This window comes from Oncorhynchus mykiss, chromosome 25 (assembly GCF_057628025.1).
Source record: "Oncorhynchus mykiss isolate SJ-2025 chromosome 25, ASM5762802v1, whole genome shotgun sequence".
In the NCBI taxonomy this organism is placed as follows: Eukaryota; Metazoa; Chordata; class Actinopteri; order Salmoniformes; family Salmonidae; genus Oncorhynchus; species Oncorhynchus mykiss.
In genome coordinates this window covers 52,164,646-52,191,161 of record NC_143046.1, presented here as the reverse complement: position 1 = coordinate 52,191,161, position 26,516 = coordinate 52,164,646, and the positions used below count along the sequence as shown (strand labels likewise).

General features: G+C 44.6%; 1 protein-coding gene across 4 annotated transcripts in view; it reads right to left on the bottom strand.

Annotated features, from left to right (window-relative positions):
- Nucleotides 1-31: 31 nt before the first annotated feature.
- The window catches only part of rps6ka1 (ribosomal protein S6 kinase a, polypeptide 1), a 142,521-nt gene continuing 116,036 nt past the window's right edge, over nucleotides 32-26,516 (bottom strand). For all 4 annotated transcript variants that reach the window (XM_090220482.1, XM_036962274.2, XM_036962275.2 and 1 more), the window contains 14 exons: nucleotides 26,099-26,241; nucleotides 21,131-21,201; nucleotides 20,167-20,255; nucleotides 19,918-19,982; nucleotides 18,885-18,987; nucleotides 18,498-18,628; nucleotides 10,170-10,295; nucleotides 9,650-9,739; nucleotides 9,330-9,488; nucleotides 8,803-8,964; nucleotides 5,330-5,406; nucleotides 5,048-5,165; nucleotides 4,288-4,425; nucleotides 32-1,058 (listed from right to left, as the gene is read on the bottom strand). In XM_090220482.1, coding sequence (XP_090076608.1) covers nucleotides 936-1,058; nucleotides 4,288-4,425; nucleotides 5,048-5,165; nucleotides 5,330-5,406; nucleotides 8,803-8,964; nucleotides 9,330-9,488; nucleotides 9,650-9,739; nucleotides 10,170-10,295; nucleotides 18,498-18,628; nucleotides 18,885-18,987; nucleotides 19,918-19,982; nucleotides 20,167-20,255; nucleotides 21,131-21,201; nucleotides 26,099-26,241 — 1,595 coding nt within the window. In that variant the 3' untranslated portion in view covers nucleotides 32-935. The remainder of the gene's footprint in view (nucleotides 1,059-4,287; nucleotides 4,426-5,047; nucleotides 5,166-5,329; nucleotides 5,407-8,802; nucleotides 8,965-9,329; nucleotides 9,489-9,649; nucleotides 9,740-10,169; nucleotides 10,296-18,497; nucleotides 18,629-18,884; nucleotides 18,988-19,917; nucleotides 19,983-20,166; nucleotides 20,256-21,130; nucleotides 21,202-26,098; nucleotides 26,242-26,516) is intronic.

Sequence of the window (26,516 nt, the reverse complement as noted above, 5' to 3'; positions counted from 1 at the left end):
TTTAGATTTTTTTTTTTTTTTTTTTTTTAACAATAAAAATATTTGGACATCTCTCCAATCTTTTTTTTCTTCTCAGAATCAGCAAGGTCACCAAGAAATAAGTGTAGATAAGAAAAGGACAAAGCAACATGACGCCACACTGCACCAGACCACGCGAACAACTTCCTGCAACTTTCCCTAGGACTGGACTCACCGTAAGTCATGCAAATGGACAGGGAGACACTCAGCTTGGAAAAAAACATTAGCAGTGGCTACATTACCCAGAATTGCTACTTCTGGTACAGTCTCATTTATGGCAAAACATTTTTTTTTTTACTTTAATGGTCATTACAAAATAGGAGAATGATAGCAATGGACTGATCTCATTTTGTTCCATAGTCCCTTCAAGCTTTCCTAATGGAAAAACAGCAAAAACAAGAAACAAAATCGATTTGGCAGTAGCATACTACTACGTAAAGCTAATCAACTGGAGAGAACGACACACCAAACAGACATACAGAAAGACAGACGTGCAGAGAGCTGAGCGGCAGCCAATCACAGTGATGCTGAGGGGAGAGCCAATCAAAACGACAGCAGAACAGAAACACTACCGAAACGTCAACAGCGGTCATCAACGTCCTCTGTGGTAGCAGGTTGTCTCGCAAACTCAACTCTTATCCAAAATATACTGCTAACACATTTGTCAAAACCTGCTGCTACCCCGCTACCTCCTTATCCCCAGTCATGTCCTGTCACTAGTCCAGGTGTGATTGACAGCCAGTGACCACACCTATCGAGGAGGAAACTGAGACGACTGATATCACCGGCAGGGGGGGGGGAGGTGACTACAGCAGAGTACAGTCAGTGGTCCTTGGCTGGTTAAACGGAGGTTGTCTCTTCAGTCCCGTGACTTCCTGCTGTACTGTACTGGCTAGAGTCTGGGGGTCATCATGGTTCTACAGAGAGGTGGAGGGGAGCTTCTTGACACGTCGCTGGGCCAGGAACGAAGACTCGATGGGCTTCAGCTCCGGCGTGGGCTGGGAGCTCTTCAAGGCCGAGTAGGTGGCCGCCATCGCCCCCTGTCAGAAGAGAAGAGGTAGTGCAATGTCAAGATATCCGTTTGGAGGACAAACAGTTCCAGTTACACAGGATCCGGCACCTCTTTAAGACCGTTACATTCCGGAACCTATTTTACCGGATCCGGTACATCTTGTGGCTTGAAAGAATTTAGGTGCACTATGCAGAAGTCGCTCTGCCATTTCCTGGTTTCTAAAATTCTAATAGTGTAGCAAGTACAGCGTAGGAGAATCATTTTGCCATCGAAACCGATGTGAAATATATTTTTCAGAAACCAAAATATTGTATTTTTAGCTGTTTGAAGCTGGTGTTCAAAACTGAAAATAAAATACAAAAATACCTAAATTTAAGATTGGGAATCATAGAAATAGCCCACATAGAATATATCTACTGCTTCTTAAGTCTCGCTTGAAATGAGAATGACAGATCTATAACTCACATTTGTGTGTGAATTTGGTCAGGTCTCCCAAAAAGCTACATACTGCAGCTTTAACTTGAAAGAGAAGGCAATTTGAATAAAAGCAATCAGAGTTTATTAAGACGCCTCCTCGTTAATTATCCTGCCCAAATGTCATGTGAAAACATATTTCCAGCCCGCGCCTGATATTCTGAGAAATGATTACGGTTGGGCCAGGCCAGGGATAAGGTTTGTGCAACATTGAAGTCTAGAGAGAGAAACGCTCCTGTATCTCTCATAGAACTAGAATGAAATTACATTTCTATGATCCCTCTCCCACTCTCTGCTCTGATAGACATTGCTAGAAATAAATAGCTGTGGATTGAAAAATGTAGACCAATCACAAGGCATAGCCTACAGTCGGTAACACGCTGCAAATAGGCTATCAATCAACTGATTGTTGAGTTGTAGTTGTCTGAACAGCTGCCAAAACAGGCCTTTCGCAATATTTTGAATACAATTGTGGGAAAAGCACAGGTTGGAAAGCAAATGGCTCCTGCTGAAAATTAGACGTATGTCTGTAGGCTCCCAACATATTTTATAAATTCCCAAATGCAGTTGAAGTCGGAAGTTTACATAAACCTTAGCCAAATACATTTAAACTCAGTGTGACATTTAATTTAAGTAACAATTCCCTGTCTTAGGTCAGGTAGGATCACCACTTTATTTTATGTGAAATGTCAGAATAATAGTAGAGAGAATGATTTCAGCTTTCATTACATTCCCTGTGGGTCAGAAGTTTACATACACTCAATTAGTATTTGGTAGCATTGCCATTGTTTAACTTGGGTCAAATGTTTCAGGTAGCCTTCCACAAGCTTCCCACAACAAGTTGGGTGAATATGGGACATTCCTCCTTACAGAGCTGGTGTAACTGAGTCAGGTTTGTAGGCCTCCTTGCTCGCACACACGTTTTCAGTTCTGACCACACATTTTCTATAGGATTGAGGGCAGGGCGTTGTGATGGCCACTCCAATACCTTGACTTTGTTGTCCTTAAGCCATTTTGCCACAACTTTGGAAGTATGCTTGGGGTCATTGTCCATTTGTTACTTTGAGCTTTAACTTCCTGACTGATGTCTTGAGATGTTGCTTCAATATAGCCACAATTTTCCTACCTCATGATGCTATCTATTTTGTGAAGTGCACCAGTGCCTCCAGCAGCAAAGTACCCCCACAACATGATGCTGCCACCCCCGTGCTTCACGGTTGGGATGGTGTTCTTCGGCTTGCAAGCCTCCCCCTTTTTCCTCCAAACATAACGATGGTCATTATGGCCAAACAGTTCTATTTTTGTTTCATCAGACGAGAGGACATTTCTCCAAAAAGTATGATCTTTGTCCCCATGTGCAGTTGCAAACCGTAGTCTGGCTTTTTTAATGGCGGTTTTGGAGCAGTGGCTTCTTCCTTGCTGAGCGGCCTTTCAGGTTATGTCGATATAGGACTCGTTTTACTGTTTCCTCCAGCATCTCCACAAGGTCGTTTGCTGTTGTTCTGGGATTGATTTGCACTTTTTGCACCAACGTACGTTCATCTCTAGGAGACAGAACGCATCTTCTTCCTGAGCGGTATGACGGCTGTGTGGTCCCATTGTGTTTATACTTGCGTACTATTGTTTGTACAGATGGATGTGGTACCTTCAGGCATTTGGAAATTGCTCTCAAGGATGAACCAGACTTGGATGGTTTTTTTCTGAGGTCTTGGCTGATTTCTTTTAATTTTCCCATGATGTCAAACAAAGAGGCACTGAGTTTGAAGGCAGGCCTTGAAATACATCCACAGGTACACCTCCAATTGACTCAAATGATGTCAATTAGCCTATCAGAAGCTTCTAAAGCCATGACATCGTTTTCTGGAATTTTCCAAGCTGTTTAAAGGCACAGTCAACTTAGTGTATGTAAACTTCTGACCCACTGGAATTGTGAAACAGTGAGTTATAAGTGAAATAATCTGCCTGTAAACAATTGTTGGAAAAATTACCTGTGTCATGCACAAAGTAGATGTCCTAACCGACTTGCAAAAACTATAGTTTGTTAAACAAGAAAGTTGTGGAGTGGTTGTAAAACGAGTTTTAATGACTCCAACCTAAGTGTATGTAAACTTCCGACTTCAACTGTAGCCCTATTGAGCGAACAGCATCACTGGTTTGTATTTCTCTTTCAGTGTTAAAGTAGCCTGTCATTTTGATCATTTGTGTGGTATTCAAAAATATTTCACTAAAGTCTCCAGTTACGTAAAATTACATGAAATGTTTTTATAAAAGGCTACAATATATATATTTTTTTTACCCATGTGTGCAAATTCTGTAAGTACCTCTATTCTACTCAATGTCACCACGCAAATACATGATATGCAATGCTGTATGTATCATAACGTTTCTTCATTTTCTCGTGTGTTCCGGTACCTCAGAGCTCCCCAGGTCACGGCCCCTCGTGCCCACTTTTTGTTCAGGCACCACAAAGTTAGGCCACACTATGGCCTAGGGTTGTCTAACGGACTAAACCGCTGCCTCCGGATCACATATACCGCTGCAGCACGGGTTCGAATCCAGCACACTCTCTATCCATCTTCCCCATTGTCTCTCCTCGATCCAATGAAGTATAAAATTCCCCAAAATATAACCTTGGAAAATAAAACGTTTGGTCACATTGCTTTATTCTGAAATGTACTTTTCGGGACTGTAATGGCAATGGTAATGTCCGCTGTGTCCAATAGAAATAGAAAAGTATTCCCAGTGGGCACAGCAGGGTGTACATTATAGTATCAATCCAGTACCTTGACCAGCTTGGCGTCCTGGTGCTGCAGCTGGCTGTTGGGCAGCTTGTCCCTCTGAACAATCCAGGGGTGCTTGAGGACCTGCATGGCCGTCAGCCGCTGGTGGGGGTCCACGTGGAGCATCTTAGACACCAGGTCCTACAGAGAAAGAACACACACAGCAGGAAGGAAGATATTGATGGTTTGATGTTTTTGTACTTTCACCCCTTTTTCTCCTCAATTTCGTGACGTCCAATTGGTAGTTAGTCTTGTTCCACCGCTGCAAATCCCCTACGTACTCGGGAGAGGCGAATTTTGCGAGCCATGCGTCCTCCGAAACACGACCCTGCCAAGCCGCACTTGCTTCTTGAAACGCTGCCCGCTATTCCAGAAGCCAGCTGCACCAATGTGTCGGAGAAAACACCATCCAGCTTGCAACCAAAGTCAGCTAGCAGGCGCCCGGCCCGCCACTGTCGCTAGAGCGCGAAGGGACAAGGAAAACCCAGAAGGCCAAACGCTCCCCTAACCAGGACGACGCTGGGCCAATTGCGCAACGCCGTATGGGTCTCCCGGTCACGGCCAGCTGCGACACAGCCTGGGATCAAACCTGGGTCAGAAGTGACGCCTCAGCAGTGCCTTACGACTGCTGCGCCACTCAGGAGGCCAGTTTGATGGGTTTTTGTCATATTATATACTGTACACCTCTATCCTTGAAATCCAAACTAAACAACTATTGTTTCACTTTAAGTTTCCCAGCAAGTCCTAGTCAGTCGTACTGTACCTTGGCTGCGTCCGACACGCCGTCCCAGTTGCCTCCGGTCAGGGTGAAGTGACCGCTTCCTATCCTGCTCAGGATCTCATCTGGAGTGTCCTCGGGCCCATTGGCAAACGGAGTGAAGCTGAAAGGGGGAGGGAGGGAGCACATGGGACAAGTCAAATGGGAGAGTGCGTACGAACGCGAGTGACAAAATGACATCTTGTTGGATGTAGATGCCCTACGGAGTGGAATATAGTGCACAGATGTGTGAGCGGGGTGTGGGGGGTGTGTGCACGTGTTCCTCACCCAGCCAGCGTGGTGTACAGCAAGACACCCAGACTCCAAACATCACAGCCCTCATCATAGCCCTGACGCTTCAACACCTGGAACACACAGGACAGAGCAATGCGTCACAATATTGGCTATCGTGCATCACCGTGGTCCAGCTATACGCCCAAAGGCTATACTCCCTAGAATTGGCCAAGGACGCTACTCTTGAGCATTAGAAAACACCTGCTCTTTCCGTGACAGACTGACCAGGTGAAAGACGTGATCCCTTATTAATGTCACCTCAAATCGGCGTAGATGAAGGGGAGGAGACAATTGAGGCATGGATTGTGTATGTGTTGCCATTCAGAGGGTGAACGGGCAAGACAAAAGATGGCCTTTGAACGGGGTATGGTAGTAGATGGCAGACATGGGCTGTTGCGGTGACTGTATTAGCGCCACTGTCGGCATGAGTCACAACCGTTGAGTCAAGGTAATCTCCTCTTATGCACTCTGGACATGTGTTAGTATGACCAAACTAGCTAATGATCATCAGGTCGCTAATGTCGCCGGTACTCAGGGCTCTGTTGTCCCTCTAAGCACTCTGGCATCAATGCAAATGCAATCGAACATCACTGAAATCATAAAAACAGTGTGTGCTTTAAAAAAAAACTCAACTCACTGTGATTGATCAATTTGAAGAAATAAGTTGAGACAGATTGAAACATGGCCTTTAAAACAACATCCACAACGACCAACACAACAAAATGGACAGTGCTTTCTATGGTGATGATTAATTCAAAACACCCACATGAATATTAGAGATTATGCATACATACGCATAGGCCCAGTGCTCGACTTGGACTGAAATAGGTGCAGGTACTAATTTTGGGTGGAGGAGCTCCACAAAACTTTTGAGCTAATATTCTATAAGCAGTATAAAACTCATCTCTGGTGAGCGCCTGCCCAAGTCAAGCACCGCAGAGGCCTATATACATCTAATCAAATGGCTACCCAGACTATTTGCATTGCCCCCCTCAACTATGCTGCTGCTACTCTGTTGTTATCTATGCATAGTCACTTTAATAATTCTACCGACATGTACATATTACCTCAATTACATCGACACCGGTGCGCCTGCACATTGTACCGGTATCCCCTGTATATAGCCCCACTATTGTTATTTACTGCTGCTCTTTAATTATCTGTTATTTTAAAAAAAGAAAGTATTTTCTTAAAACTGCATTGTTGGTTAAGGGCTTGTACGTAAGCATTTCACTAAGGTCTACCTACACCTGTTGTACTCGCCACATGTGACAAATACAATGACATTTCATTTGATTTGAGACCAGGCCCGCAAACAAAACAAAACTGAATTAAAATAATGATTGTACATAGCCTACCTTATATTACACAGGGCAAAAATATAAATATATACTGATTTAAGATATAATTGGTCTATCCTAAATTAAACAAATTCAGAGTTAGCCTACAATTATAATGAATTATAAGGAATTTATTTTCAGAATTAATAGGCTGACACATTACCTTTAGCTACAGAATAGCTCATCACTTTGCGTTCTCATCTCCCATTCCTTTCTCCAGTGCGCAGAGAGAGAGGCTGTCAGTTTAATGAAATATGTTTTCACAACAGAACCTGTTACTATAAATTTACCCAAACAGATTTCACTTGGTTTCCCATGGAAGGCTTTCCACTAGATGTTGGAACATTGCTGCAGGGACCTGCTTCCATTCAGCCACAAGAGCATTACTGAGGTCGTGTACTGGTGTTGGCCGATTGGGGCTGGCTCATAGTTGGCGTTCCAATTCATCCTATAGGTGTTCCATGGGGTTGAGCTCTGTGCAGGCCAGTCAAGTTCTTCCACACCGATCTCGACAAACCATTTCTGTATGGACCTCGCTTTGTGCACGGGGGCATTGTCATGCTGAAACAGGAAAGGGCCTTCTCCAAACTGTTGCCTCTTCAAACCGTCTAGAATGTCATTGTATGCGGTAACGTTGATTTCCCTTTACTGGAACTAAGAGGCCTAGCCCAAACTATGAAAATCAGACCATTGTTCCTCCTCCACCAAACTTTACAGTTGGCACTATGCATTGAGGCAGGTAGCTTTCTCCTGGCATCCGTCAAACCCAGATTCGTCCATCAGACTGCCAGATGGGGAAGTGTGATTTATCACACCAGAAAACGTATTTCCACTGCTCCAGAGTCCAATGGCAGTGAGCTTTACACCACTCCAGCCAGCGCATGGCATTGCGCATGGTGATCGGCCATGGAAACCCATTTCATGAAGCTCCCGACAAACAGTTGTGGTGCTGACATTGCTTCCAGAGGCAGTTTGGAACTCCGTAGAGTGTGTTGCATAAGAGGACAGCCAAGTTGTACGCGGTACGTGCTTCAGCACTCGGCTGTCCCGTTCTGTGAGTTTGTGTGGCCTACCACTTCGTGACTGAGCCATTGTTGCTCCTAGACGTTTCCACTTCACAGTAACATCACAGTTGACCGGGGCAGCTCTAGCACGGCAGAAATTTGACGAACTGACTTGTTGGAAAGGTAGCATCCTATGACGGTCCCACATTGAAAGTCACTGAGCTATTCAGTAAGGCCATTCTACTGCCAATGTTTGTCTATGGAAATTGCATGGCTGTGTGATCAATTTTTATACACCTGTCAGCAACAGGTATGGCTGAAATAGCCAAATTCACTAATTTGAAGGGGTGTCCACATACAAAAGTATCTTTTGATTTCTATGATTTGTATCATTCACAACTAAAGTTGCCAAGCAACTCTAAATCTAGTGTAGGCTATAGGACCCGTTTCAAATGATTACTTTTACGCTCAACATAACCACTTCATATGCGCACTCTCAAAAATACCCTTTCTATTTTATTCAGCTAAGTTCAATTATATTCTTCTTAATATAAAATAATGGCATAACTTGAAGGCTAAATTAACAAGCCTGATAACATACAGTTGGCCAACTCCTAAGCTCTTCAAATAAAATACATTCTCTTAATAATATTTCTTTAGACCTGCCTGAAAAAAATAATGGATTTATTGTGATGGAGTATGTTCAATTGATTTATTAGACTTTTTAAAAATGTAGAGGTTCCAAAGGCATGCATCAGCGGCTTGTATGTGTGGAGGCCTGGAGACTCTAAAGGTGTTTATGTGCATTAACCGTAAATTACCGTGAGACCGGCAGACTTTTGCATGACAATAACCGGCTGACAAAATGTCGTGACCGCCACAGCCAGGCTTTTTCACACAACAGTTTCCTGTGTATAGGACATCCAGCCAAATCGACAACTGTGGAAAGCATTGGAGTTAACAAGACCAGCATCCATGCCCTGACAAATTGAGGCTGTTCTGAGGGCAAAAGGGGGTGCAACTCAATTTTAGGAAGGTGTTCCTAATGTGTGGTATTCTCAGTGTATATACAGGTATTAATCATAATCGTCATCACACACACACACACAGTCCTGGGCCTTACCTCCGGGGCTACGAAGTTAGCAGTATAGCAGGGAGTCATGAGCAGGCCGTTGTCAGCTCTCAGCTGCTTGGCGAAACCAAAGTCACAGATCCTGATGGACTCGGGGTTCCCCAACTCATCTACATACAGGATGTTACTAGGCTTCAGGTCCCTGTGAACCACCTGGAGAGAAGGGAGGTGGAGAAATGAGGAACAGAGGGGGAGGAGAGGTAGAGGTGAAGCGGGAGAAGAAGAGAGGGGATTGAAAGACAACTTGGCAAGGGTCAAATGTTAACACAAAAATAAACCTTCAACTGTTACTTCGACACTTGACTTCCAATGGACTTTTTGGAGATACGATGTTGGTTGTACATTATTTGCCCAGTAGTTGCCTTGAGTGTTAATACTGTGACATAAATATTTTTTGAAAGTAAGAATATTAGAACATAGGAAAAAGGATAAATATCTAGAAACTCTTGTTAAGACAAAGTTCATTCAGGTCCATATTCAGCAGTGTGTTACAGTGTGTGCGTAGAGAGTCGTCTCACCCCCTGTGCGTGGAGGTATTCTACAGTCTTGGTGATGGTGTGGAGCACGGAGCTGGCCTCGCGCTCGGAGAAGAACTTCTGTTTCAGGATCCGGTCCAGCAGCTCCCCGCCTCGCATCAGCTCTGTCACCAGATACACCTGCTTCCCATTGTCATACACCTGACGGAAGGAAAGAACTCATGAAGGATGATGCAGTCTGTGCAGGTGTGTGTGTGTGCGCGCGTGTACTCACTTCCTTCCGGATGATGTGTGTGTGTGTGTGTGCGTGCTCACATCCTTCAGGGTGATGATTGTGTGTGTGTTTCAGTGTACGTGCTCACATCCTTCAGGGTGATGATGTTGGGGTGCTGGCCGTATCGCAGCAGGATCTCGATCTCCTCGGAGGGGTCTGTCATGGTCTTGTCAATCACCTGGTAGTGCACAATAATACCACAGATGCCATTATAAATACCCCATTAGGAAACCGTTATGATTGAGTTGGTGCGAGACAAGAGCTAGGAAAGGATTAGAACAGCCCTCTCCAAAAGACAGATCTGAATAACTTACTCAACATAAATTGTTCAAATGTATCTTTCAGAGAGTTATGTCCAATTGCTGTATTAGCAATGATTAAGCACCCCACAAGATGGACGAATAAAACTTGGGGGATTGGGGAGAGTGACTTGCTTGATATTTCAGGATATACACCCAGAGAGAGGGAGGCTACAGCGTATGATTTGGTACCTTGGCGGGGTACTCTGTGTTGGTGGCTTTGGGGACGCAGGTCTTGCAGACAGAGAAGTGTGTGTGTGTGTGTGTGTGTGTGTGTGTGTGTGTGTGTGTGTGTCTGTCTGTTCTGACCTTGGCGGCGTACTCTGTGTTGGTGGCTTTGTGGACGCAGCGTTTGCAGACAGAGAAGGAGCCCATGCCGATGTCTTCCTTCAGCACGTAGCCATCGCTGAACAACAGGTTCTTCCCATGGAGTTGCTGCAGCAAGCAGAAAACATAGGGAAATGAGTGCTACTGTATAGGGTTACAGCATCACACACAGTTTATTTTTTCATATTTTATTTCACCTTTATTTAACCAGGTAGGCTAGTTGAGAACAAGTTCTCACTTACAACTGCGACCTGGCCAAGATAAAGCAAAGCAGTCGACACAAACAACAGAGTTACACATGGAATAAACAAACATACAGTCAATAATACAATAGAAAAAGTATGTATACAGTGTGTGCAAATGAGGTAGGATAAGGGAGGTAAGGCAATAAATAGGCCATACAGGTGAAATAATTACAATATAGCAATTAAACATTGGAGTGATATGTGCAGAAGATGAGTGTGCAAGTAGAGATACTGGGATGCAAAGGAGCAAAATAAATAAAATAAATAACAGTATGGGGATGAGGTAGATGGATGGGCTATTTACAGATGAGCTATGTACAGGTGCAGTGCTCTGACAGCTGGTGCTTAAAGCTAGTGAGGGAGATATGGGTCTCCAGCTTCAGTGATTTTTGCAGTTCGTTCCAGTCATTGGCAGCAGAGAACTGGAAGGAAAGGCGGCCAAATGAGGAATTGGCTTTGGGGTGTCCAGTGAAATATACCTGTGGGAGCGCGTGCTACGGGTGGGTGCTGTTACGGTGACCAGCGAGCTGAGATAAGGCGTGGCTTTACCTAGCAAAGACTTATAGATGACCTGGAGCCAGTAGGTTTGGCGACGAATATGAAGCGAGGGCCAGCCAACGAGAGCATACAGGTCGCAGTGGTGGGTAGTATATGGGGCTTTGGTGACAAAACGGATGGCACTGTGATAGACTGCATCCAATTTGCTGAGTAGAGTGTTGGAGGCCATTTTGTAAATGACATCACCGAAGTCAAGGATTGGTAGGACAGTCAGTTTTACGAGGGTATGATTGGCAGCATGAGTGAAGGATGTTTTGTTGCGAAATAGGAAGCTGATTCTAGATTTAATTTGGGATTGGAGATGCTTAATGTGAGTCTGGAAGGAGAGTTTACAGTCTAACCAGACACCTAGGTATTTGTAGTTGTCCACATATTCTAAGTCAGAACCGTCCAGAGTAGTGAGATGCTGGACGGGCGGGCAGGTGGGCATCGATTGGTTGAAGAGCATGCATTTAAGTGCAGATGGAGGCCACGGAAGGAGAGTTGTATGACATTGAACCTCATCTGGAGGTTAGTTAACACAGTGTCCAAAAGAAGGGCCAGAAGTATACAGAATGGTGTCATCTGCATAGAGGTGGATCAGAGAATCACCAGCAGCAAGAGCGACACCATTGAAATATACAGAGAAAAGTGTCGGCCCGTGGATTGAACCCTGTGGCACCCCCATAGAGACTGACAGAGGTCCTGACAACAGGCCCTCCGATTTGACACACTGAACTCTGTCTGAGAAGTAGTTGGTGAACCAGTCGAGGCAGTCATTTGAGAAACCAAGGCTGTTGAGTGTGCCGATAAGAATGTGCTGATGGACAGAGTCGAAAACCTTGGCCAGGTTGATGAATACATATAGGTCTGTAGCAGTTTGGGTCTAGAGTGTCACCCCCTTTGAAAAGGGGGATGACCGCGGCAGCTTTCCAATCTTTGGGGATCTCAGACAATACGAAAGAGGTTGACCAGGCTAGTAATAGGGGTTGCAACAATTTTGGAAAATAATTTTAGGAAGAGAGTGTCCAGATTGTCTAGCCCTGCTGATTTGTAGGGGTCCAGATTTTGCAGCTCTTTCAGAACATCAGCAATCTGGATTTGGGTGAAGGAGAAATGTGGGAGGCTGGGGCAAGTTGCTGCAGGGGGCGCAGGGCTGTTGACCGGGATAGCCAGGTGGAAAGCATGGCCAGCCGTAGAATAATGCTTATTGAAACTCTCAATTATCGCGGATTTATCGGTGGTGACAGTGTTTCCTAGCCTCAGTGCAGTGGGCAGCTGGGAGGGGGTACTCTTATTCTCCATGGACTTTACAGTGTCCCAGACATTTTTGGAGCTAGTGCTAGAGGATGCACATTTATTTTTGAAAAAGCTAGCCTTTGCATATTGGTTCCTAACATCCCTGAAATGTTGCATATTGCGGGGGCTATTCGATGCTAATGCAGTACGCCACAGTATGTTTTTGTGCTGGTCAAGGGCAGTCAGGTCTGGAGTGAATTAAGGGCTACATCTGTTCCTGGTTCTACATTTTGAGAATGGGGCATGCTTATTTAAGATGGTGAGGAAAGCACTTTTAAAGAATACCCAAGCATCCTCTACTGATGGAATGAGGTCTACACCTGCATTGCTTCTACACCTGCATTGCTTGCTGTTCGGGGTTTTAGGCTGGGTTTCTGTACAGCACTTTGAGATATCAGCTGATGTACGAAGGGCTATATAAATAATTTGATTTGATTTGAATATCCTTCCAGGATACCCGGGCCAGGTTGATTAGAAAGGCCTGCTCGCTGAAGTGTTTTAGGGAGCGTTTGACAGTGATGAGGGGTGGTCGTTTGATCGCAGACCCATTACGGACGCAGGCAATGAGGCAGTGATTGCTGAGATCCTAAATACAGCAGAGGAGTATTTGGAGGGCAGTTTGGTTAGGATGATATCTATGAGGGTGCCCATGTTTACAGATTTGGGGTTGTACCTGGTAGGTTCATTGATCATTTGTGTGAGATTGAGGGCGTCAAGCTTAGATTGTAGAATGGCCGGTGTGTTAAGCATGTCCCAGTTTAGGTAATCTAACAGCACGAGCTCTGAAGATAGATGGGGGAAATCAATTCACATATGGTGTCCAGGGCACAGCTGGGGCAGAAGGTGCTCTATAGCAAGCCACAACGGTGAGAGACTTCTTTCTGGAAAGGTGGATTTTTAAAAGTAGAAGCTCAAATTGTTTGGGCACAGACATGGATAGTAAGACAACTCTGCAGGATGATTGCAGTAGATTGCAACTCCGCCCCCTTTGCCAGTTCTAACTTGTCAAAAAATGACATTTAGTTTTTTTTGGTGGTCTTCCTAAGCCAGGATTCAGACACGGGTTGGCAGAGTGTGGCAAGGCAGTGAATAAAACAAACTTAGGGTGGAGGCTTCTAATGTTAAAATGCGTGAAACCAAGGCTTTTAGAGTTACAGAAGTCAACAAATGAGAGCGCCTGGGGAATGGGAGTGGAGCTAGGCACTGCAGGGCCTGGATTAAGATCTACATCACCAGAGGAACAGAGGAGGAGTAGGATAAGGGTACGGCTAAAGGCTATAAGAACTGGTCGTCTAGTACGTTCGGAACAGAGAGTAAAAGGAGCAGGTTTCTGGGCACGGTACAATAGATTCAAGGCATAATGTACAGACAAAGGTATGGTAGGATGTGAATAGAGTTGAGGTAAACCTAGGTATTGAGTGACGATGAGAGAGATATTGTCTCTAGAAACATTTAAACCAGGTGAGGTCACCTACAGTGAAATAAGGCAATATTTACTAACCAAAACAGCAATGGACAAGGCATATTGACATTAGGGAGAGGCATTCATAGCCGAGTGATCATAGGGGTCCAGTGAGTGGCTCGGCGGGCCGGGGACACAGCAATTCAGGCAGTTAACGGGCCGGGACTAGCAAGCTAGCAGAAGGGCGTTAGAGGAACGTCGTGACAGGAGAAGTCAGTTGTAGCCCCCTTGTGCTGTTACGTCGGCAGACCAGTCGTCGTGGATCAGCAGGGCTCCGTGTAGTAAAAGGGCACAGGCCAATTGGCAAAATAGGTATAGTGGGCTAAGAAATTGTCCGATGGGCCTCTTAAGCTAACAGTCCGATATGCTCTAGACAGCTAGCGGGCCACGGCTAGCAGATGGGCATTCAGGAGACGTCGCGACGGAGGAGCCAGTTGAAAAAAAAACCTTGGGCGAATTACGTCAGTAGTCGAGTCATGATGAGTAGGTGGGGGTCCAGGGCAATTGGGAAAATGGGTATTGTAGCCCAAGGACTGGCTGATGGACCTCTTCGGCTAGCCGGGAGATGGACCTAGCAACGGCTAGCTCCAGCCTAGTTGGTTCTGGCTTCGGGACAGAGACGTTAGCCAGGAATGGCCACTCAGATAGCAGCTAGCTAGCTGCGATGATCCAGGTGAACAGGTTCAGAGCTTGCGGTAGGAATCCGGAGATATGGAGAAAAATACGTCCGATTTGCTCTGGTTTGAGTCGAGCTGTGCAAACTGGCAAGAGTTGTCCGGGCTAAAGGTAGCTGATGACCGCTAGCCGTGGCTAGATGACTAATAGCTAGTTAGCTGGCTAGCTTCTGTTGGGGGTTTTCGGTTCAAAATGTGAAGAAAATAGCAGATCCATACCACATTGGGTGTGGCAGATTAGAGTAATGTTGAGGTTAAGAAAAACATTAAAAAAAATATATGCAAAGAAAAAAATATTTAAAAAAATATATACACGATTTATACACAGGACATCATGGCGTAGCAAGACTACAACTGCTGTATTTAATATTTCGCCCACACAGCCACACCCCATTCCATTAAGGACCTCAGTCAACCGAGCTACGGACTGTTCACTCGGCTACCGTCTGGCAGACAGAGACAGTACAGCTGCATCAGTGCCAAGACTGAGAGAAGAAAAAAACAGCTTCTATTACCAGGCATCAGACTGTTGAACACCCATCACTAGCTATCTACCAGGTGATGCGCGCGCACACACACACACACACACCCAACGCTACTGTCCCATGTCATAGAGACATTGAACACTTACCATTTCACACTGAGTGTTTACTGTAAATACTGCATTCCAGACATAGTTATACTGTTTCAGTGGTGTGTATTCATGGATGCCAAAGGGAAGCCAGGCTTGCCCCAAAAATGGACAAAAAAAATAAATAAAAATGTATCTCTCGTCTATCGGGTTTCATAATTTTCCTTCAGTTTGCAAGAGGCTGAATGTATCTCACCGGAAAAAGCAAGCGAAACAGCACCCCTCTGTCTCAGTATGTGTAGCCCATCTATCTAATGCTGTCTGGTCAAAACGAGTGTGATATTGTTGCCACCCGCAGCACTGAATGCCATCAAGCATATGTCCTCCCTTAATCATTTTAAAATATAAAACAGTAGCCAATCAGCGTTGAGCTAAACTGAGTGAGCGCAACTGTGAATGGTCCTGGCGCACAAGATATGGTTGAAAATAACTTCAAATTAAAGCTGACAGTCTGCCCTTTAACCTCATAGTCATCGTATCATTTCAAATCCAAAGTGCTGGAGTACAGAGCCAAAACAAAACAACATGTCACTGTCCCAATACTTTTGGAGCTCGCTCTATTTATCTTATGTTGATTGGACTAAATCGTTTTTGGTCTCTTTTAGTTGACTAAACATTGATGAGGAAATGTTGAAGCTGAAATGGTGCTGGAATAGTGGAGGCAGCTCCTGTTTTCTTTGAGACTTGCGGTAACTCTCCGTGGTTCTACATCAATAGTTGTTTAGCAGTCCAAAAATGTTGAAAACTTTTAACTTGCTTGACCATGCTGTAGGTCATATGCTTTGTGGACTACACTGGATAGAGGTTGCTCTCCGGTTTTGTGATGAAACAAAGGTGTGGTTGTATTTATTACTGCCACTGGGTCTTCTTGTCTCGGCCTTTAGGCCTATATATCATGGTGGCAAGGTATATGAATGAACAGATTGTAGTGCAAACAACACTATTATCACAACACATGGTTTGTAATATGGCAATTTTTTCCTGGCTTGGCTTCCCTAGTGATTTTACCCACGCACCACCACTGTTTATACACACCGCATATTTATACATACACACACAAATATACACTTGACATGGCTCAATGTAATATCTACTGCTGTACATATCATTCTTAGTATATTTTGTCTAAATTCTTCCAGTGTACATGCGTATAGATTGCATTTTGATTACTGTTACAGTGCTATTTAGGTTAATTGGATTCGTCCTGAACACATTTGAATACCTACTCATTCCAGGGTTTTTATTCGTCGTCCCCAAAGTGACCGTACAAACATTTCCCAACCAGAAGCCATGGATTACAGGTAACTTCCACACTGAGCTAAAGGCTAGAGCATGCCACTTTCAAGGAGCGGGACACTAATCCGGTTGAATATAAGAAATCCCGCTATGCCCTCCGACGAACCATCAAACAGGCAAAGTGTCAATACAGGACTAAGAATGAATCCTACTACACCGGCTCTGACGCTCGTCGGCTGCTAAATGCTTTTTGCGCTCGCTTATAGGCAAGCAACACCGAAGCATGCATGAGAGCACCAGCGGTTCCGGACGACTGTGTGATCACACTCTCCGTAGCCGATGTGAGCAAGACCTTTAAACAGGTTAACAAGCCACGGAGCCAGACAGATTACCAAGACGTGTACTCAAAGCATGCACAGACCAACTGGCAAGTGATTTCACTGACTTTGTCAACCTCTCTATGGCCGAGTCTGTAATACCAACATGTTTCAAACAGACCACCATAATCCCTGTACCCAAGAAAGCGAAGGTAACCTGCCTAAATTATTACCACCCCGTAGCACTCACATCAGTAGCCATGAAGTGGTTTGAAAGGCTGGTCATGGCTCACATCAACACCATCATGCCAGAATCACTAGACCCGCTCCAAAAAAAAATAATTGCATACCGCCCCCTACAGATCCACAGATGACGCAATCTCTATTGCACTCCACACTGCCCTTTCCCACCTGGACAAAAGGAACACCTACATGAGAATGCTTTTCATTGACTACAGCTCAGCGTTCAACACCATAGTGATGAGCTTTGTGGGCACAAAGCTAAGGACCCTAGGACTAAACACCTCCCACTGCAACTGGACCCTGGACTTCCTGACTTGCCGCCCCCAGTTGATAAGGGTAGGTAACAACACATCTGCCACACTGATCCTTAACACTGGGGCCCCTCAGGGGTGTGTGCCCAGTCCAATCCTGTACTCCCTGTTCACCCATGACTGCGTGGCCAAGCACAACACCAAAATTAAGTTTGCTGCGACACAAGTGGTAGGCCTGATCAACAACAATGATGAGACAGCCTAGGAGGAGGTCAGAGACCTGGCAACCTCTCAATGTGAGCAAGACAAAGGAGCTAATCGTGGACTACACGAAAAGGAGGGCCGAACAGACCCCCATTAACATCAACAGGACTGAAGTGGCGTTAAGTTCCTTGGTGTCCACATCAACAACAAACTATCATAGTCCAAACACACCAAGAAAGTCGTGAAGAGGGCGCGACACCTTTTCCCCCTCAGGAGAGTGAAAAGATTTGGCATGGGTCCTCAGATCCTCAAAAGGTTCTACAGCTGCAACATCGAGAGCATCCTGACCGGTTGCATCACTGCCTGGTATGGCAACTGCTCTGCATCTGACCGCAAGGCGCTACAGAGGGTAGTGCGTATGGCCCAGTACATCACTGGGGCCAAGCCTCCTGACATTCAGGACCTATATTCTAGGCTGTGTCAGAGGAATGCCCCAAAAATGGTCAAAGACTCCAGCCACACAAGTCATAGACTGTTCTCTCTGCTACCACACGGCAAGCCGTACCGGAGTGCCAAGTCTAGGTCCAAGAGGCTTCTAAACAACTTCTACCCCCAAGCCATACGACTGCTGAACAACTAAACTAATCTAATGGCCACCCGGACTATTTACATTGAACCCCCCCCCCCCTTGTTATTACACTGCTACTACTCGCTGTTTATTATCTATGCATAGTCCCTTTACAAATTACCTCAACTGACTCGGTACCGGTACTTCCTGTATATAGTCTCGTTATTGATATGTACATTTCTTGTTACCTTTTGATTGATTAGATTTTTTCATTTATTTAGTGAATATTTTATTATTATTTTTTTTTTTTTTTACTGTTTTGTTGGTTAAGGGCTTGTAAGTAAGCATTTCACGGGTAAGATCTACACTTGTTGTATTCGGTGCATGTGACAAATAAAATTTGATTTGAAAAGCTTGCACAATGGAAAAACTCTGCTGAAATAGATTTTTTTAGTCCAGTGTAAGGCTCAATCTGAACAGGGAAACTGGCCCCAAAACCTGGCTGTGTGTGGAAGAGCTCTCTGGATTCTTTCTTGTATTCGGTTTGAAACAAATTGTGGGAATATATGTAACCTTCTATTATTCTTATAGGAGATATGGGAGGGGCTGAGTGGCTTTGTCCCATCTGTGACTGACAGCTGACCTGAACCACTGGGTGTGGTGCAGGCTTGGCAGGCTCCAATGATCCCTCCTCCTCCAGCATGGCCGGGGCGACAAAGCTGAAGCCCCGGAAGAGCTGGTGAGCTCCGGCACTGGGTGGAACGCCTGGGGAGTCTGGGGAGAGGTCAGAGAGAGCACAAGGTCTTATACACAGGCGCACACATACACGCACACATTAACGCACACACACTTCATGATAGACTGCCTTGCTCCAAGGCAATGTAAGCAACATACAAATAGCAACCATTTTAGGATTGCTACCGCTTTCACATTTCATTACCATTGATATGATAGAGTGTGGTCTGAGTCAGTCAGACCTGGTCTGTTGTCATGCTAGGACAAGTTACTCTCGTCAACGTTAACCTCGTACCTTTGGGTGTGCGGGAGGTGAACTCTGAGTCAAAGTAGAAGGTGTCGTCCGGTCGGGCCACCGCCGGCTTGAACGGGGGATGGATTTCTCGCCGGAACAGTTTCTGAAAGGGTTAAAATAGTTTCTGAAGAGGTTCAAACCAGGGGTGAAAGTACTGTAGACTTCATTTCTAACAGGTACGGGACCCTTGTCCTGGTACGGGACCCTTGCTTGTCCTGGTACGGGACCCTTGCTTGTCCTGGTACGGGACCTTTCTGTGCACAAGCTATTTTATGGGTCTAATAGGATAAATGTCCTTTTCAACTGTAAAAATGTACAGCATTACCTAATGTGGTATAAGCACCACCAGTCATGATGCTTTTCATCTGATGTTCCTCCACTCTAAACTAATCGCAGCATTCAAACAGTGGGCTCCCTGTGCATGTTCCTCCACTCTAAACTAATCCCAGCATTCAAACAGTAGGCTCCCTGTGCATGTTCCTCCACTCTAAACTAATCCCGGCATTCAAACAGTGCACCTGCCATTTACAGAATAGAAAGAGACATCGGTCACAGAACACCAAAAAGTGTAATGACATTCGGCGATTGTCACACTAGGCTTATTCTGGTGGCCTGATTGAGGCGTCTTGCTGGCTTGTGCACGTCTTGGTGAGTCATCTCCGTCTTTGCAGAAATTCATTCAGCGTTCACGTCGAACCACACTGCATTTTGGAGCGTATATCACCCGTTTCAACTCCATTTGCCAATGTCCCATTGAACGGACAGGCGGTAATAATAAATGGTGCAATAGCCTACACTTTTCTTGCTATTATTCTTGAAATGATTGAGATTGATGTTTTATCGGTACAGCGATTTATTTATTTATTTATTTTACCGGTACTCGGTTGCGGAACGGCTTACTTTCACCCCTGGCTAAAGCAATGGCGACTTGGGAATTACTGAAGAACATGGCTCCTTCTAAAATGCTAATTGAATGATAATCTGGTTCCCTGATGGAACTGTAGTATGAGGTGTCGGACGAGGTGCCACTCACATTCCAGTCTATGGTGGAGAAGAAAGCGTGGCGTTTGATCTCCTCGGCACCGTCCGCCCCCGACCCTGTCCAACCAATCACACCGTTTGTATGGATTACTGCATACAACCTACGCCAGAGCTCTATGCTTTTAACATAAAATAGGCCTTATTATACCAAAGTAATTACTCTCCTAGTGGAACAACCACTGTAATTAGCTTGTCATTAGCTAGTGGGTAAGTACATACTGTATAGTTACGGACAACTCACCCAGTCTGTTGGTGGGGTTCCTCTTGAACAGAGCTCTGAGGAGACTTTGGGCCTCTGAACTCAGGAACTGGGGCATTCCCAACCTTGCCCTGCAGGGGGAGACATTGTTATATCCAAAAGGCTAATAAATAGTAGCCTGGCTTATCCAGAGTCAACGCTGCGGAACGTTCACCATTGTTTTCCTGAACGCAGCTTTCAGTCTGGTTCAACCAGGCTAAATAAATATACAGCCTGTAACAATTTCCAATGTCAATCTCTGGCAAGAGCTCTGGTGGAAATTCCTGCAGTCAGCACACCAATTGCACACGCCATCAAAACTTGAGACATCTGTGGCATTGTGTTTGACAAAACTGCACGTTTTAGAGTGGCCTTTTATTGTCCCCAGCACAAGGGGCACCTGTGTAATGATCATGCTGTTTAATCAGCTTCTTGAAATGCCACACCCGTCAGGTGGATGGATTATCCTGGCAAAGGAGACACGCTCAGTAACATGGTTGTAAACAAATTTGTGCAAACATTTTGAGAGAAACACACTTTTTGTGCGTACATAACATTTCTGTGATTTTTTATTTCAGCTCATACAACCAACACTTTACATGTTGCGTTTATATTTTTGTTTAGTGTAGTAGAACTCTGGGCCCATATCCACAAAGTGTCTCAGAGTAGGAGTGCTGATCTAGGCTGGATTTGTCTTTTAGATCATAATGAATAAGATTATATGGGCAGATTCTAGATCAGCACTCCGACGCTTAGTGGATACGGGGCCTGATAATTAAGGAAAAGGGGGATACCTAGTCAGTTGTACAAATGAATGCACTCAACTAAAATGTGTCTTCCTCATTTAACTCAACCCCTCTGAATCAGTGGTATGGGGGTCTGCCTTAATCGACATCCACGTCATCAGCGTCAGGGGAAGAGTGGGTTAACTGCATACAGACACTAGCCTGTGATTGTGTCTACTTACTTGAGGATCAGGTTCATGGTCTCTTTGCGGTCCTTTCCTTGGAATGGTAGCGATCCAGTCAGCATCTCAAACTGTGAAACAAATACAACCACCATATTAAAAAAAAAAAAAAAAAAAACATACCTTTGACATTCAATTCTATTCTAGGGCTCTGATGCAAACACACACATCATATTCATGTTTGTTTGATTGTCTGCATTACAAGGGTTGTGTCCAAATGGAAGAAAACAGATAAACAGGAAGGAACTACCTGAACTTGTGAAACGAATGATCATTTTCATTTGCAAAGCGTTTTTACTATGTTGTGGACTAATGAATATGACCCCAGAGACCTCGTTGTGTGGTGCCAGGACAACCTCTCCCTCAACGTGATCAAGACAAAGGAGATGATTGTGGACCACAGGAAAAGGAGGACCGAGCACACCCCCATTCTCATCAACAGGGCTGTAGTGGAGGAGATTGAGAGCTTCAAGTTCCTTGGTGTCCACATCAATAAACGAACATGGTCCAAGCACAAAAGACAGTCGTAAAGAGGAAATGACAAAACCTATTCCCCTTCAGGAGAGTGAAAAGATTTGTCACGGGTCCTCAGATCCTCAAAAGGGTTCTACAGCTGCACCATCGAGAGTATCCTGACTGGTTGCATCACTGCCTGGTATGGAAACTGCTCGGCCTCCGACCGCAAGGCCTTACAGAGGGTGTAATGCGTACGGCCCAATCACTGGGGCCAAGCTTCCTGCCATCCAGGACCTCTATACCAGGCGGTGTCAGAGGAAGGCCCTAAAAATAGTCAAAGACTCCAGCCACCCTAGTCATAGTTCTCCCTGCTACCGCACGGCAAGCGGTACCGGAGCGCCTTGTCCAAGAGGCTTCTATAAACAGCTTCTACCCCCAAGCCATGATACTATCCAGGTCTGTGCCCAAACAATTCAAGCTTCTACTTAAAAAAATCCACCTTTCCAGAAACACTGTTGCGGCTTGCCCTAGACCCCCTTCAGCCCCCAGCTGTGCCCTGGACACCATATGTGAATTGATCGCCCTCCATCTATCTTCAGAGTTTGTACTGTTAGGTGACCTAAACTGGGACATGCTTAACACAACGACCGTCCTACAATCTAAGCTAGATGTCCTCAATCGCACACAAATTATCAAGGAAACTACCAGGTACAACCCTAAATCCGTAACCAGCGGCACACTCTTAGATATCATCCTGACTAACTTGCCCTCCAAATACACCTCTACAGTATTCAACCAGGATCTCAGCGATCACTGCCTGCATGCGTAATGGGTCTGCTGTCAAACAACCACCCCTCATCACTGTCAAACGCTCTCTAACACTTCAGCGAGCAGGCCTTTCTAATCGACCTGGCGCGAGTATCCTGGTAGGATATTGACCTCATCTCATCAGTAGAGGATGCCTGGTTGCTCTTTAAAAAGTGCTTTCCTGACCATCTTAAAATGTAGAACTAAGAACAGATATAGCCCTTGGTTCACTCCAGACTTGACTGCCCTTGACCAGCACAAAACCATCCTGTGGCGTTCTGCATTTGCATCGAATAGCTCCCGCTCAGGAACCAATACACTCAGTCAGTTTGAGAAAGCTTGCCTTAGCTTTCCTAAACAGAAATTTGCATCCTGTAGCACTAATTCCAAAAAGTTTTGGAACACTGTAAAGTCCATGGTAAAGTCCATGGAGAATGAAGCACCTCCTCCCAGCTAGGATAGGAAACTCTGTCACCACCAATAAATCTAAAATAATCGATAATTTAAATAAGCATTTCTCTACGGCTGGCCATGCATTCCACCTGGCTACGCCTACTCCGGCCAACATCTCAGCACCCCCTGCAGCAACTATCCCAAGCTCACCCACGCTTCTCCTTCACCCAAATCCAGACAAATGATGTTCTGAAAGAGCTGCAAAATCTAGATCCCTACAAATCAGCTGGGTTAGACAATCTGGACCCTCTCTTTCTAAAATTATCAGCCAAAATTGTTGTAACCCCTATTAATAGCCTATTCAACCTCTTTCGTATCGTCTGAGATCCCCAAAGATCGGAAAGCTGCCGCGGTCATCCCCCTCTTCAAAGTGGGAGACACTCGACCCAAACTGTTATAGACCTATATCATCCTGCCCTGCCTTTCTAAAATAAAACGGATCACAGACCATTTCGAATCCCACCATCTGGTTTCCGAGCTGGTCATAGGTGCACCTCAGCCACGCTCAAGGTCCTTAATGATATCATAACCGCCATCGATAAGAGACAATACTGTGCAGCTGTATTCATCGACCTTTCGACTGTCAATCAACACATTCTTATTCGCAGACTCAACAGCCTTGGCTTCTCAAATGACTGCCTCGCCTGGTTCACCAACTACTTCTCAGATAGAGTTCAGTGTGTTCTGACTTAGAATATGTGGACAACTACAAATACCTAGGTGTCTGGTTAGACTGTAAACTCTCCTTCCAGACTCACATTAAGCATAGCCAATCCAAAATTAAATCTAGTTCGCAACAAAGCCTCCTTCACTCCAGCAGGTATATTTCACTGGTCATCCCCAAAGCCAACACCTCAATTTGGCCACCTTCCAATGACTGGAACAAATAGCAAAAATAACTGAAGCTGGAGTCTAATATCTCCCTCTAACTTTAAGCATCAGCTGTCAGAGCAGCTTACTGTACCTGTACACAGCCAATCTGTAAATAACACACCCAACTACCTCATCCCCATATTGTTACTTATCCTCTTGCTCTTTTGCACCCCAGTATCTCTACTTGCACATCTATCACTCCAGTGGTAATGCTACATTTTAATTATTTTGCCTCTATGGCCTATTTATTGCCGTGAGGCAGATACGTATAGTTGAAGTCGCAAGTTTACATACACCTTAGGCAAATACATTTAAAAACTCACTTTTTTCCAATTCCTGACATTTAATCCTAATACAAATTCCATGTCTTAGGTCAGTTAGGATTACCACTTTATTTTAAGAATGTGAAATGTCACAATAATAGAAGAGATAAATCATTCTTTCAGCTTTCATTTCTTTCATCACATTCCCAGTGGGTCAGAAGTTTACATACACTCAATTAGTATTTGGTAGCGTTGCCTTTAAAATTGTTTAACTTGGGTCAAACATTGTGGGTAGCCTTCCACAAGCTTCCCACAATAAGTTGGGTGAATTTTGAACATTCCCCCTGACAGAGCTGGTGTAACTGAGTCAGGTTTGTAGGCCTCTTTGCCCGCACATGCTTTTTCAGTTCAGCACACACATTTTCTATAGGCTTGAGGTCAGGGCTTTGTGATGGCCACTCCAATACCTTGACTTTGTTGTCCTTAAGCCATTTTGCCACAACTTTCTAAGTATGCTTGAAGTCATTGTCCATTTGGAAGACCCATTTGCGACCAAGCTTTAACTTCCTGACTGAGGTATTGAGATGTTGCTTCAATATATCCACAATTTTCCTACCTCATGATGCCATCTATTTTGTGAAGTGCACCAGGCCCTCCTGCAGCAAAGAACCCCCACAACATGATGCTGCCACCCCTGTGCTACACGGTTGGGGATGGTGTTTTTCGGCTCGTAAGCCTCCCCCTTTTTCATCCAAACATAAAGATGGTCATTATGGCCAAACAGTTCTATTTTTGTTTCATCAGACCAGAGGACATTTCTCCAAAAAGTATGATCTTTGTCCCCATGTGCAGTTGCAAACCGTAGTCAGGCTTTTTTATGGCGGTTTTGGAGCAGTGGCTTCTTCCTCGCTGAGCGGACTTTTAGGTTATGTCGATATAGTACTCGTTTTACTGTGGATATAGATACTTTTGTTCCTGTTTCCTCCAGCATCTTCACAAGGTCATTTGCTGTTGTTTTGAGATTGTTTTGCACTTTTTGCACCAAAGTACATTCATCTCTAGGAGACAGAACGCGTCTCCTTCCTGAGCGGTATGATGGCTGAATGGTCCCATGGTGTTTATACTTGCGTACTATTGTTTGGACAGATGAACATGGTACCTTCAGGCATTTGGAAATTGCTTCCAAGGATGAACCAGACTTGGAGGTCTACAATATTTTTCTGAGGTCCAAAGAAATCAGCCAAGATGTCAAGCAAAGAGGCACTGAGTTTGAAGGTAGGCCTTGAAATACATCCACAGGTCCACCGCCAATTGACTCAAATTATGTCAATTAGCCTATCAGAAGCTTCTAAAGCCATGACATCATTTTCTGGAATTTTCCAAGCTGTTTAAAAGGCACAGTCAACTCAGTGTATGTAAACTTCTGACCCACTGGAATTGTGATACAGTAAAATAATCTGTCTAAACAATTGTTGGGAAAATGACTTGTGTCATGCAAAAAGTAGATGTCCTAACCGACTTGCCAAAGCAAGGTTTATTAACAATACATTTGTGGAGTGGGTGAAAAACGAGTTAATGACTCCAACCTAAGTGTACGTAAACTTCCGACTTCAACTGTAAGCTTATTGAAGATCAGTGATACTATCAAGAGCAGTGTGCGGTTTCCTTTTCCCCCTCATCTTGTCCAACTGTTACCATGCACCTGCAAAAAGATTGCTCAGATGTGCGAGTGCCTTTTGAATTTTCTATGTGTTATAGACTGTACGTTGTTTATGTGTAACTCTGTGTTATTGCTTTTGTAGCACTGCTTTGCTTTATCTTGACCAGGTCCCAGTTGTAAATGAGAACTTGTTCTCAACTCGCCTACCTGGTTAAATAAAAGGTGAAATAAAAATAAGACTCCTAAACATCTAATGAAATGCCTACCCAGGCTACATTGACTCTGTACCGGTATCCCCTGTATATAGTCTTGCTATTTTACTGCTCCTCTTTAACTACTTGTTACTTTTATTTCTTATTTGTATTTTTAAAACTGCATTGTTGGCTAGGGGCTTGTAAGGTGTTGTATATGTATGTGCATGTGACATTTGATTTGAAATGAGATACGATGACTCACCATCAGTACCCCAAACGACCACCAGTCTGCACTGTGGATGTGGCCCTGCCTGTTCACCACCTCTGGTGCCATGTACTCCACCGTACCGCAGAAGGAGTAGGCTTTCTTCTCATGGTCAACGGCCTCTTTACACAGGCCAAAATCTGGGGTGAAAACACCACAAGTCAGTTACTATTCAACTACCGGTGCTATTATGAACACACAGTGGACAGGCAGGCATACAGGTGTAGGATCTTAATGTGACCAGTTTTTCACAGCAGGAAAATAATCCTGTAGCAACAGGAAATTATTGTGTTGATTTTAATTAAATCAACATTTCTGTAGGGGACGATACATTTTTATTTGGAGTAAATCAAGTCCAATTTTAAAGTGGAAATTACAAACTTTAGAAACCTTCAATACACTACAAGTATGCGTT